The sequence below is a fragment of the Leptinotarsa decemlineata genome, unplaced genomic scaffold, assembly GCF_025532065.1.
Source record: "Leptinotarsa decemlineata unplaced genomic scaffold, Ldec_3_MD MMD2_tig00026307_RagTag_RagTag, whole genome shotgun sequence".
NCBI lineage: Eukaryota > Metazoa > Arthropoda > Insecta > Coleoptera > Chrysomelidae > Leptinotarsa > Leptinotarsa decemlineata.
The window spans coordinates 4,472,242-4,485,665 of record NW_027412681.1 but is presented as its reverse complement, the minus strand read 5'-3'; the positions used below and the strand labels follow the sequence as shown (position 1 = coordinate 4,485,665).

Here is a 13,424-nt window from a genome sequence, read left to right as displayed (position 1 = left end):
GCACTTCTTGCGACGGGCGCCAAGAGCTCCGCCTTGAATAAAGGCAAGGAACCGGCTGCCCCTGCAGGAAAGCGCCCTCACTTGAGCACCTCCACGGAGGGAACCCCAAGAAGGTTGAAGAAGCCGCGCAACGACAGTAATGTCGCTGCACCTTCCAAAACCTTCACGAAGGCCATCGTGAGACACCTCAAGGTTGCCAAAAAGAGTTTGTGCTCGAGTCTTGGCCTTCACCTGCCGATATGAAGGAGATGTTTCCCAGTGACTTGTCCACCTCCCTGGAAAGGACAGAATGGACGATGACCTAGAAGGACAACTCCTCGCGAGGATGTACAATGGGCCACATGTGGCCTAAGGGGTCCGTTCATCAACGTACAGTGTAGGTAAGTTGAGACTGGCCTGAACGAATTGTTCATTCAGATAATCTGATCATCGTTTCTATCAATTTTGGGAAATAATCCCACCAACATATGGAGTAATTCAACGATTGCAATAACGTACAATAAACATTTCTAAAAATCCACTGGCACTCCCAATAATTCTCATAATACAAAGACATTACTGATGGCCTACTGTGCTTACCACGCTACAGGGCGTTGGCCTCACTATTGATAACGTTTGTTTCCGCTAATAACAACCTTATCGAAGAATTCGTCGATTACGTATTCACAAATCGAGGCGTACATGGGAATTAAAAACACATGAATCACATTCATAACTAACCTAGCCAACTCAGCGATTTTGTTGGGGCGGCGTGGGAGTAATTTTATGTTCATTACAGCACATAGTTCGGATTCCTTCGAAGCCAGATTTGTTGTTTGAGATCTTCATTAACCGGAACTTCGGTGAATATAGAAGTTTGGGATGATCTATTTATAACTTAATGAGAAATTTGAGATAGAAAATCTATAGGTTGGGACGGTACGGAAGGATGGGACGTACAGACAGTACCCATAATATTTTTTATAAAACTGTGACATTGATTTCCTTAGTGATGCACGTACCAGGGTGTCCCGGTCGGGGCGACATGATCCGCACCCTCTGCCATGCTCGAAAAGTCAAAAATAGTCCAGTCATCTTTGTGACTTCACCTCAAAATTTCAGATACCCAGCTGAAAACTCGTTCAAACTTGTATTTTGACGTTCTAAAAGTTGTCTCAAAACCTTAATTTGGTAGGGTCTACGCAACTATTGAAATAAAGGGTGTCAAGGTCACAAAAATCGATTTTTTGTACATGTTCTGCAAATATCTCGTTTTCTATGGGGTTTTCGCTACTTATATTCATAATAGGTTACAAAGGTTACTGTACTTCGCAATGATATTTATTTATAAGATAATAAATAATTTGTCTCCTTCTTATTTCATGAATATGGTCAACTACAATTATGAAATCCATGAACACTATACTCGCAATAACTGCAATCTACATATTGTCAGAACAAATTTTAAAAGTAGTATGAATTCAGTATTTTTTAAAGGCTTCATTAAATTTAATGACCTACCAACTGACGTAAAAGACTGTTTATCAATAAATGTCTTCAAAAGACATTTGTTAAAATATATAAAAGAAACATAACTTACATTTGGATAAAGTTGTAAATCTATGTTTTATATGTTAGTTTTGAATGTGAAATATTTGAATTGTTTCGGTATAAATCTTCTAATGTTACCTATATAACTAGCATTACTAAATAGAAATAATGAATATTATTTGTAAAATAATAGCACGGAGCGATAGAACTATTTATTGTTACTTGTAATAGTTTTAAAATTACTGAATAACATATATTAGTTACTTTTTCTGTTCTATCTTTTCCTATTTTTTTTTTATTGTATATTAGGGAAACCTATTTCTGAAATAAAGAAAGATTAAAATAGATATTGTAGAGAGTTAAATTCCCCACAACTTTTGCTACGAAATTTTTTCATACGTTCATACGTTGAATAGATGGCGGAGAGCGCGCGGTTAGAGATCATTTAAAGTCAACCGTTAGTCCCGGTCAAAAATATGCCATATACAGTTTATTAACTAAGGGTAAATACATAATTATTGATAATTTTGATTCCTCATTAACTATTTCATTATATTCAATAGTTACTTTCCTTACGTATCTATTTTTAAGTAAGTATCAGTTTATTTGATAACGTTTACCTGCCCGTGTAGTTATAGAATTGTTGAGGAAAAGACTCAAATTATATTTCGATTCTAATGTAATTTATATTAATAGCTTCTAAAAATGAATTAAAAAAATCTCAATTATTGTTTTTACATGAAATTGTTTTTACATAAAAATACATTTATGATTGTGAAAATTTAAAGAAGTGAAAAAAAAATTACAAGAACTCAGAATTTCAATTATCTTCTTCTTCATCGTCGTCTTCCGACCGCTATGTAGTATTCCAAAGTTCACTTCTTTACCGTCTTGAACGACATTTGTCCTTAGCTCTTCCATAGTTTTGGGGTCAAAGGTTATGTATTCATTGACATCGCTCTTATATGGTAAAGCATTGAAGCAAACTTGCTCATTACGCTAGCCACAAGCTGGAGAGTACTGCAACCCTGATTTCCTACATCCATCGTGAACAACAACCACTCTTGAAGTTGCAGAAACTTTCAGGAATTCGTTACGCATTGTCCAACACCATTCCTGGGATTCAAAAACATGCCTTAACTAAGTTTGAACTTGATAATGAACACGATTGCAATTTGATAGTTCGTACTATTGAGGTCTATTGAAAATACTTCTTCCCAACACAAGAACAAAATTACGGTCTCCCGACACGCGTTTCGCTAACCAAATTAGCGTCCTCAGTGGATCATTATGACTAATTTTCACCACTAGGTTAGCGATTTTTTCATAAATTTTGGTGGTTAGTCCAAAGTGAGTGGGTCTATTCGATCCTCCACCACAACCCGCAAGGGTTTATTGTGGCTCATACGTATTCACACACCACCAAATAAATCCAGCTTCTCAACGAAGCCGATTAGTTTGTATGGTGAGTGGTCTTTCAGGTCAGATGGTAAGAGTACGGCTCTGTCGAACTCTAAAACCCTGATTCGGTCCCCAGCGGGGCAGGCACAAAGTATGTGCTCTGCTGTTTCATAATTTTCTAAACAGATGCGACACACCCTGTCTTCCGACAGTCCGAGTCTCCACATAGGATGATTTCAGTAGTGAAAAATTAAATATTAGATTTGCTTACGGTATGCTTGTCACAGAATTACTTCCAATTCAATGACAAGTTTTACTCATCTCTGCCATTATGGGTTTCCCATAATGGCAGAGATTTTCATGGACGATTTGGAGAGAACAATACACAGTAACCCACTGGTAAGAAGTTTTCTGTATTGGTATAGATATGTGGATGATATTCTGGTATGTTTCACGGGAACGAACAGACAGTTGACAAACTTTTTGAAGTTCATAAATTCTCTTCAACCATCTATTACATTCACAGTGGAGATGGAACAGGACGAATCTATACATTTTCTGGATTTGACAATAGCAAAAGTTAACAACAAACATGATTTTTCAATTTATCGTAAACCGGCACATACAGATATTATCATTCATAATTCGTCCACTCACTAATATCAGCATAAGGTAGCAGCTTTCAACAGTATGATCCACAGACCGATAAATGTACCCTTGTCAGAAGCGAATTTCAATAAAGAACTGAATATAATGAAGCAAATAGCCGTCAACAATGATTATGATAGTGGTCTGATACATTCTTTATTATCAAAGAAGTTATACAGTCAAGCTTTGAAAGAAGTTTACCCAATTCGAAGATAAGAGGATAAAAGTTAGAGAACCTTAACCTACTTAGGCCAACCCACTACAAATATTTCAGATTTTCTGCACAGCAAAGGTGTTAATACTGCTTTCAAAACCAACAACAACTTGGTTGTTGATTCTGTCAATCTGTTAATAGCCTAACTATTACCTACTAGTAGTACTTAACTACTACCGGTTAGCATTACCCAACTACTACCTATTATTGTTCCTCCTGTTTTTTCAATAACTCTAATTTGTTATGTATTTAATAACAATAATAATAATATCGTCTTTATTATCTTCTAATACATTTAAAGCAAATTAATCATGTACAGTTCATTTATTATCTTTAAGAAGATAAAAGGCGAAGTTCAATTTACATGATGACCATTCATCATGTCATCATTCAATTGCTCTTCCACTTAACCTCAAAAATGTCGCCTGGTACGCAAAGGAATAAACAAAAACAATTTTTAAATATCTTAAAATATGACTATTTATATATTTGTAAGAGGTAGGTAGGTATTGAGTCATTAATAGTTTGAAGATAATACGAATCGTTTGAAATTGATATTAAAATGATTGTAGTCATCTCGCTTCATGGGCTCGGGAATGTCATCATGAAGTGCACAGATCTGGTAGCTGAAACTACCAGATCTGTGCGGAGTTAGTCGGCCTTTATACCTTACATTAGAATTATGTACATCAATTCTTAAAGTAATTTTCTGGTGTAAGTAAGACGGCACTTTACTATTAATTATTTTGTGAAACAAAACTGCCTGTTATTGTTCCTCCTGTTTTTTCAATAACTCTAATTTGTATTTCCTCTATGTTAGAAACTATCCCCTACATTTTTTCTCTAATATGTATCTGTTTTTTATTTATAATTATTACGTAAAAGATAAAACAAAAGACTGTTCGAAATAGAAACTTTGTCGCTATTCATAGAACTCGTTCCACACTTTTCGATTTCCAAGCTTTCGAAGGCATCCAGAAACCTTTTGCCATTTACGGGTCTCAACAATTTTAAACACTTCTCACTTATTCTGTGGTCGTTCTCTATGGCATGTTGAGCAACACTAAACATGTTCCTTGTAGCGAGCTCACATAGTCCGTTTGGTTTGAGCAATATATTGGTCATTTAATGCTCTCTCTGCATTAAATTTATTTGTGCAATTGGCAATGTGCACAAGGCTATATGAAGTCCATGTAGCTTCTCCCTCCAGAAAAATGTGGAGAGGAGGTAGATCTAGAAGGATCTCCATGGTCGCTGACGGTGTGGTACTAATTGCATCACAGACAGCCAGACAAGCCTATCTCTGTAGGCCAGAAAACTTCGCCTGAGATATTTCCTGTTAAGTCTTCAGTCACCAAACAATTGCTCCATACGTGATCAATGGTCTGACAATCATCACATATATCCAATAGATTTGTTTGGGAGCTAAACTCCAAGTTTTACCACGAATCCTTCGACATGTCCATAGGGAGAGTCTGGCTTTGTATAAAACTTTTTCCAAATGAGCGTTTCAGGTGAGTTTTTTATCAAGGACATTGTCACGATATTTCACCTTCGTTCCAAATGGAATGACATCACCATTGAGGGAAAGTGGCGTTAGATCGTCCAATTTTCTTCTTCTGATGAAGGGGATTGTCACAGTTTTGCTGAGGTTAACAGACATCTGCTTCCATCGTGCTTTGGAGGATATTACAAGCTACCCGTCTCGACGAGAACCTTGCCAAATTGAGAAGAGAGAAAAGGTCATCTGCATAAGCTTGAAGATCTACTTTTCTTCTGTCGAGGGTATTAGGCAGACTACTCATCAGGAGCGACCACAGAAGGGGAGACAGTACCCCACCTTAAGGGCCTAAGGACCTAATGGCGTCGCCTTGAAGAGTCGTAGCTGCAGTTCTGTTCACCAACATGGTATAGATCCAACCAGTTATAGTCGATTCTCCTTCTATATCGAGAAATACAGTAACCGCAATCTCCTTGTTACCAAGGGATTGGGAAATTTTCTCTACAAGGTTGTTCAATGCTAAATATGTCGATTTGTCGGTGATGCATATAATACCACCGTCCAGTCCGTCCAGTATCCTCTTAAGTCCTTTCAACAGGGAGAATGTAAGGCTGATTGATCGTACCGATTAAGGGTGTGGGTCTTTCCGACTGAAGTATTTGATAACTGCGCAGGTTGATTCAGTTTTGTAGATTTGACATATTGTGCATAACGAAGATAATCGATACTGTCCACAGATGTTGGAGCATCATAGACTGCCAACAAGATTTGAATTCCATTTTCGAATAATCTTTGAACCGAACAGTTTTCTTCTTCAAGCTGAAACCAGAGCCCAAAATTCATTTATTGTATTCGTTCGAAAATGTGCTTGTAAGACGACACTGCAGTAACGTTAGTTGCAAATTAATGTGGTAAAAAACCATAGGAAGTTTTAATTCAAATAGTTCATGATTATCTTCCACCACTTAGTAACATCTACATCTACCAATCTATCAAAAACAAACCATTCGTGATCTAATGTGAGCCATTGCCATCAGTCTTCTCAGTAGTGCTAGGCTGAAACAGAAAGAAAAGAACAAATCCGTATAGAAGAATGCGATGATGTTTTCCCTATCTATGAGATCTACAGAAAACTTAGTCTACGAATAACAAAGATGAGCCAAGCCCCCTAAACCGTTGCAAAGCCAGAATCTACTTTGGCCACCGAACCTCTAAAGGCTCAGGTTTCAACAAGTGAGATCTGCAGTTGAAGATAGAAGACGCATTTCATTTGGCAGTCGATGTCAAAGACTGGCTTTGCAACTGCCCGCTTTGGTGAACCTCGTTTATCTTTGATATTCATGGTCTGAGTTTTCTATCGATCCCAAAGATGGGAGACAACTCATTACAGTTCCATGTTTAGGTTTGATTCATAAGTACAGTTGAGCGACGCAATCGTAGATCCTCGTAGCTCTATTGATAAGTGCTACGGTGGGTTGCTGCCTGGTGGTTGAGAGAATTATTTGTAAGGCGGGTGTTACACGCTCCGTTTGGCATCAGTTCAGTCCACAACCTTGCTCACGAATGAACTGATGACAAACTGACTAACACATGAACGACATTACTCTATATATGATAGACCCATGAACGACATTAATCTATGTATGATAGGCCCTTGAACGACATTACTCTATGTATGATAGACCCATAAACGACATTATTCTATGTATGATATTACTGTTTATTACTGATTGATGATGAAGTAATGTCGTTCATGGGTCAATCAGCTTTTAATCGGTTCATTGGTGATCAAGGTGATGGACTGAACTGATGCCAAACCGAGCAGGTAACTGTCTAAGGAGCGTTGTAGACAAACGTCGAGAATTAAAATAAATATAGTTGATTGTCATCCATTTTCTTATACAAATCTTTCTTTTTTAGCTAATTTTCTTCGAAAGGAGTATGTGATTTCCAGTGCCAGTTAGGGGCTTCGGCCCGTGCATGGTCAAATAGACTGTTCCATCGAAATGAATGCTGCATCCGCCATCAATGTTCGATTGCTGTTCGTAGCCCATCTGATTTCCCTGCTGCAATATTCATCTGGTGAGTAAACCATTTTTTACACCACTGAGTGATTATATTTGGAACATCATTATGGAAAAACGTTCCCCACATCAAACTGTGGACTCTGATGCCAATGATACCCTTCTGCTTCCCATGTACAGTACAGAGAGGGAGAGAGTTAGTGAGAAAAGAAATATTGTTATAATTCAACAAATTTCGTGTGAATCAATTTGGGAAAAAGTTCTCAGGAAGTTCATTCCACATAAACGTCGCGTATTTCTGATATGTATCGCTCTTGCTAGAATCAAATGTGCCAAGTATCTTGAACACTTCCCGTGAAAGTATCTATAGATGGGAGACAAATCTCCAACCTATCTTCGATGTTCCAGGCTCTTTTCTGGATGGAATCCAGCAACTTCAGGGTATGTTTTGGGGCAGAGTTCCATGAATGAGAACAATACTCCTTAGACGTTCTGATTTGAGCTTTATAAAGCATCAAACTTTGCTGAGGTGCGTACAGTTTACTGGTTCGGAACAGTGTTAAAAACTTTTGAGAAGTAGTCTTTGCAATTCCAGTGAAATGATTGTGCCACGACATATTGATGTCCATTTAACCCCCATCCTCATTGAGATATGCAATCTCCTGCTGCCGGTTAAGATGTGCCTCCGTAGCCAGTGTCCTGGAATCCAAATGAAATGACGAGAAAGTGTGCTGTCGTCAGGAAAGCAATATATTGGATTCTTGATTTTTTCCAATAAGTCGTTGATATACAATAAAAAGAGGGTTGATGGCTAATGATGAACGTATTCGAGAGATATCCATCGACGGCCATTTGCAGGGAACGTTGTTTCAGGAAGCTGAAGAGCCATACACAATGCTAAATACATAAATAAATTGAGAGGTTATTTTTAATTTAGGAATTTTCATACTCACTCACCAGACTGAACTTACAGCATTCGGACTTGGTTGACACGAATCATGTTAGGAACAGAGTGGCGTTGTTCCCATGCCAGTTGTCGAACATGTTTGGAACAGACAGTTGTCGGTCGATTTGATTGGTGTATTTTCAAATAATAATAATAATGTGGTTCCTGACACAAGTTGCAGGGCCTGCCGCGAGGCGCACGAGACGCTAATGCACTCGCTATCAGCATGTCCAGCATATGCGGTCTCGCCCTATATCCATCGACATAACGCGGCTATATTACCATCTACGGCACTCTTACGGTATTGACGAGACACCGGTGTTGCCCTACGCTCCGGGGATATTGAATCTGTTGTGGGGAACGAGAAGTGCCGAATTTATTGGAACTATTCGTTCCCCACCCTCAGGCTCATACAAGCTAATAAGCCTGATGTAGTCCTTCTCAACCACCAGAGCAAAACGATATTTGGGGGCTTCGGGGGATAGGGCTTGATCAGCGCACACTACGGTGAAAAAAATTAATAATGTCGCCTTTATCATTCCATAACCAAAACAAAATACACAACATAAGTTATATATTCAACTTACAATTGAAATAAAGGGCGAAGTTCATCGTCCGTAATGAAATACATAACGGAAAATGTTCTTCTACTTAACCCTGGAAAGAGAACAAATAAAAATAAAAAGAAAAGAAAAAAATTTAAAAATGTGATTGTTTTATATAATGATATTATAATATAAATACGAATAAACACCTTACATAAAGAGTTTACTTCTCCTATTCTTTACAAGATATCAATAATTTTATTTAATTTCAGTTTAACAAATAGTCTTAATATTTAGTTTTGACCTTTATGAAATTTAATTTTTTGGGGAGTTGGGGACAGAATTATACTTTCGACATATTTGGTACCTGAAAGACCGCCTGAACACTTCTGTTTTGAATTTTGGTATTGGAATCATTATTTTTATTTCAAATATCTAGGTTATGTTAGAAAGATGTTTTATCCTTTTGACGAGTTTTTAAATACAAAAATGTGATTTGCTACTCTGTGTATTTTTCTTGTCCATTCTTGTATATGTATTTTTTTTGGTTTTGTCAATATAAGGAACTAAATAATTTGAATTAACTACTTTTATATGAAGATTGAATTATATAAAAAGTACGTTTTCTATTCAGTTTGTACTCCTTATTTTACAATGGTGTGAAGATGTATAACCATCTGCCAAGCTACTCTGAAAGGACGAATATTAACTCAATCAATACAGGAAAATAATCAATGAATTGTTATACTTTGAATTATTATAGTTTGAATAAGTATATATATAGTATATATTATAGTTTGAATAGGTTCTATAGTGTGCGTGTTTTATGTGTGTATTTGTTTCAACCATTGTTTGTTGTTTTCATTCACAGTTTTTTATACTTCAGTTTAGAGTACACTATATTTTGTTTATATTTTTATATTCACAGGACATTCATGTATTTTATTTTATACTTACTAACTAGCTTCGTCAACAAGACTTTTTCTTGTGACAATAAAATCTCATTAGTATTAGTATGGCTGTCCGTACGATATGTAATTTTTCTATGAAGATATGAAGTAACTTCCTTTTCTCCATGTTCAGCAATCCAATTTCATGAAGCTTGTATGAGACAATTATATGAGAACCTGAGGCACAACTTTTGAACTTTTTGAATCTTATTTTTATATTGATTGATAAAACATATTTGAAAACTGAAAGCACAAAAGATTCACATGAGGACTTTTTCACATAATAAGGCAGAATATGTTGGTCACCATGAATGATTTTCAGTGCAGAATAGGCACATAATAAGAGTATTTATAAGTTTTTCAAATCTCAGATCTACATCCATCAAAACACCAAGATTTTTTGCTTCACTAACAATATCTGGTGGCTCATTTTGAATGCAGATATTTGCAGTTATTCACTATGGAACGGTGAAATCTTGGACCAAAGATCATTACATTTGATTTACTAGGGTTTATAAATAAACAGTGGTATGTTGCCAATTCAACAAATCTATTTATATCTGCATTGATGATGTCATAAGAATTGTCTGCCATTTTTGCAGGAAGCTGTGGTATACTTGATTATTATCAGCATATAAATGCACCTGGCAAGTTTGAAGAGCCTGCAGTAAGTTGGATGTATATATGTGTATATATTAAGGACGGAGTGTGGATCCTTGAGGTACCCCTGGTTTGATATATAAAATATCTGAGTTGTATTCCTCTATACTAACTAGTTACTGTCTATTTTCAAATAGTTCGTCAATAATGCAAGAACGCTGGTAGAAAAACCATTGAAAGCCAAAATGCTTAACAAAAGATTGTGATTAATAGTATCAAACACCCGGCGGAAATCTAACTAACACCGTACATTTGTTCTCATCTATTGCTTCCATTATATCCGCAATATGTAGAAGGGCGATTGAACAGCTATGCCCTTTCCGAAATCCCGATTGAACAGAAGGCAACAGAGAAAAGTTCAAAATATGATTTTTAATTTGAAACTGTACTGTTCTCTCCAGGATTTTTGACAATACAGGCAGGATACTGATACCCCTCAAATCTTTAAATTCCATTGAATTTTGTGTTTTAGGCAGAACCTTCACAATGGCTCTTTTTCAGACAGTTGGGCAGACATTTTAAGTTAAACAGAAATGTATGATTTAGGTGATATAGGGCATCACAGCTGTATCAACTTAATATTCAATCCATCGAATCCTTTACCGTTTGTTTTTATTTCACAAATAGTTTTGTAAACGAACAGATTGTTCAATGAATTCGGTATCAACTCGTTTCTTATTTTTATAAAAATTCAATTAATCTTGGGGTTGTTCATTTTGTTGAACTGATTATCCAATATACCTATTCATGGGCGAAATACGCCCATGTATTAATCTGTTTAAAAAAACTGATTTTCCGTTAATCAGCTGTCGCCCCTATACGAATGACAACTCTCAGAAGTTGGGAAACTTGTGTGAACTAAGGAATAACGAGGTCTTATCTCTTAACGTGTGATTCCTAACACGTGTGATTCCCTGGTTGATAAAATTACGCATTTGCCTATAGAAATCCAAGTGCCTTTGTAATTTTGTTCTCTTAAATTTTGCCAGAGCTTTATTTCTTGCAGCCATGGAGCTTTTGGTTTTGTTACTCAGGAAGTAGTTATTGGCATATGTTTATCAAATAATTCACTCAAACAATTTACCAAATTTGTAACTTTGTATTCAATACTTCTTTGGTCATATATTTAAAAAAATGAAGTATTGAACAGATCTATCTCAAAAAGATCTTGATTAAAGGCTTTGAAGCTCCTGTATGTACAGAGTTTGGTATCCTCTTGCTTTTCACGTATTCTCAACTTACAATATACTATATCGTGATCAGAAATGTTGTGAGGTACTTATAATACCATTCTCTACCTCACTTTCCTCTTGGACTATAACATAGTACAAAAGACTTGCCGATGTGGCTGTAACCCTAGTAGGAACATCCATCAACTGACAAAGATTCAGTGTATTCAGTATTGAGTAAAACTTTTTCACACAACTGTTTTCATTACCCAATAAATTCAAATTACCATACAACCATAATGTTGTATGGCCGATTTGCTCATGTCTTGGAAGCAACAGGTTGTTTTCTACTCAGCGTTTTTTTCGTTGTGCACAGTAAATTGGGAGAATCCCAGACTGACTTTATGTTTGACTCATTTAGATGTATTTTATTAATGTTTGCCCAATTTATTATTATAACAGAGCCACATAACCTCATTGCAATTGTAAGTAGTTTCGTCCTCTAAAATTCTTCAGATTTTCACGTGTTTTATCAATTTTATAGAATCCCTGAGGATGATAATGAATCTTCTCGAAAGTTTGGAATCTGTGTTGTAAGAGTACACTTATTGGTCTGCCGCAATCATCAAATATAGTTTTTCTCTGGTATCTTTCTGGTCTCTTTCTCTCTCTTATTATCAGTGCCCCTAAATGTGCTATCTATCTTTGAAAATACTATCAAAAACTACCGTTTGTGTGTGTTCCATCGAAGGTGATCTCCAATTTCAGCAAGATATAAAATTACTTCTCCTAACATAGATATGTTTCATTAAGGCTACAGAAATACCGTAACGTCATCATCATTATCTACACAAAAACGCATTATTTGTTGATTACATATTACCAGAGATAAATATGGGTTAGTGCATTCGTTTCATTCTGAACCACCGAATATCAATGGCAACCAATTATTTTTGATGATAGATAAGCCAGCGCTAGCCAAAGAAATTAGTTCAACGAAAGAAAAAGAGAATGCAGTATGAATCATGCGGCAGTGATTTATTTTAATCTTACGTGGTGCTTTCACTAGATCTATGCTTGAGGATCACTAGATCCATGCTTGAGAAAAGATCAACGAAACATACGAAACGAATTCGAATGTTTGAGAACCAGCAAAACTGCAGAGTTGGGCACTACAGAAGTGAAAAGTTCATGAAAATAATTACTTTCCTCTGACCAAGATTTAACGCAAACCCAGTGTTTAAAATTAGTGGAAGCTGAAGTTCCTCACAAACTACATATAAATATTCCACAGGTCCAGTACTATTCGTTGTGTCCATGAATAATACGTGGACTGAAATAAGTCAAATGTTCGAATTTCGCGGTCTGCGTTAAATCGATTAGATATTAATTATTGGTCTGACCCCTCTGGACCTGTACGTTAAGAAGGTTGTGTTAATGGCCATGTTACGATTGCGGCTGGTGTAAACCTCGGAGTAGGAATGGATCAATTGAGGCTAAGCCTATGGCGAGAAGCGTTTACTGCGCAACCTCTGCTGCAGGCACCCAGAATCAGATATATACAAATGACTCGAAACCCAAAGGAAAAGGATGTGGAGTGTACTCCAGATCACTAAGCCTAAGGATTAAGTAGGAAAAAATACCAGCGTGGTTCAAATGGAACTAGCTGGTATATCAATCGCCGCAAAAGAAATAACCAGGAAAGGAATTTCTGGCAAAAACATAACAATCTGCATTGATAGCAGACAAGCCCTATTAGCCTCGAACAGACGTGTTACCTCAGGGCTAGTACTAGAGTGCCACCAAGATTTATCCAAAGCCTCGGTAGATAAGAAC

General features: G+C 36.6%; 1 protein-coding gene across 1 annotated transcript in view; it reads left to right on the top strand.

Moving 5' to 3' along the window:
* Positions 1–13,424, top strand: part of Fs (Follistatin) — a 136,239-nt gene that overhangs the window by 31,546 nt on the left and 91,269 nt on the right. The window contains exon 2 of the mRNA XM_074181381.1: positions 7,215–7,376. Coding sequence (XP_074037482.1) covers positions 7,301–7,376 — 76 coding nt within the window. The 5' untranslated portion in view covers positions 7,215–7,300. The remainder of the gene's footprint in view (positions 1–7,214; positions 7,377–13,424) is intronic.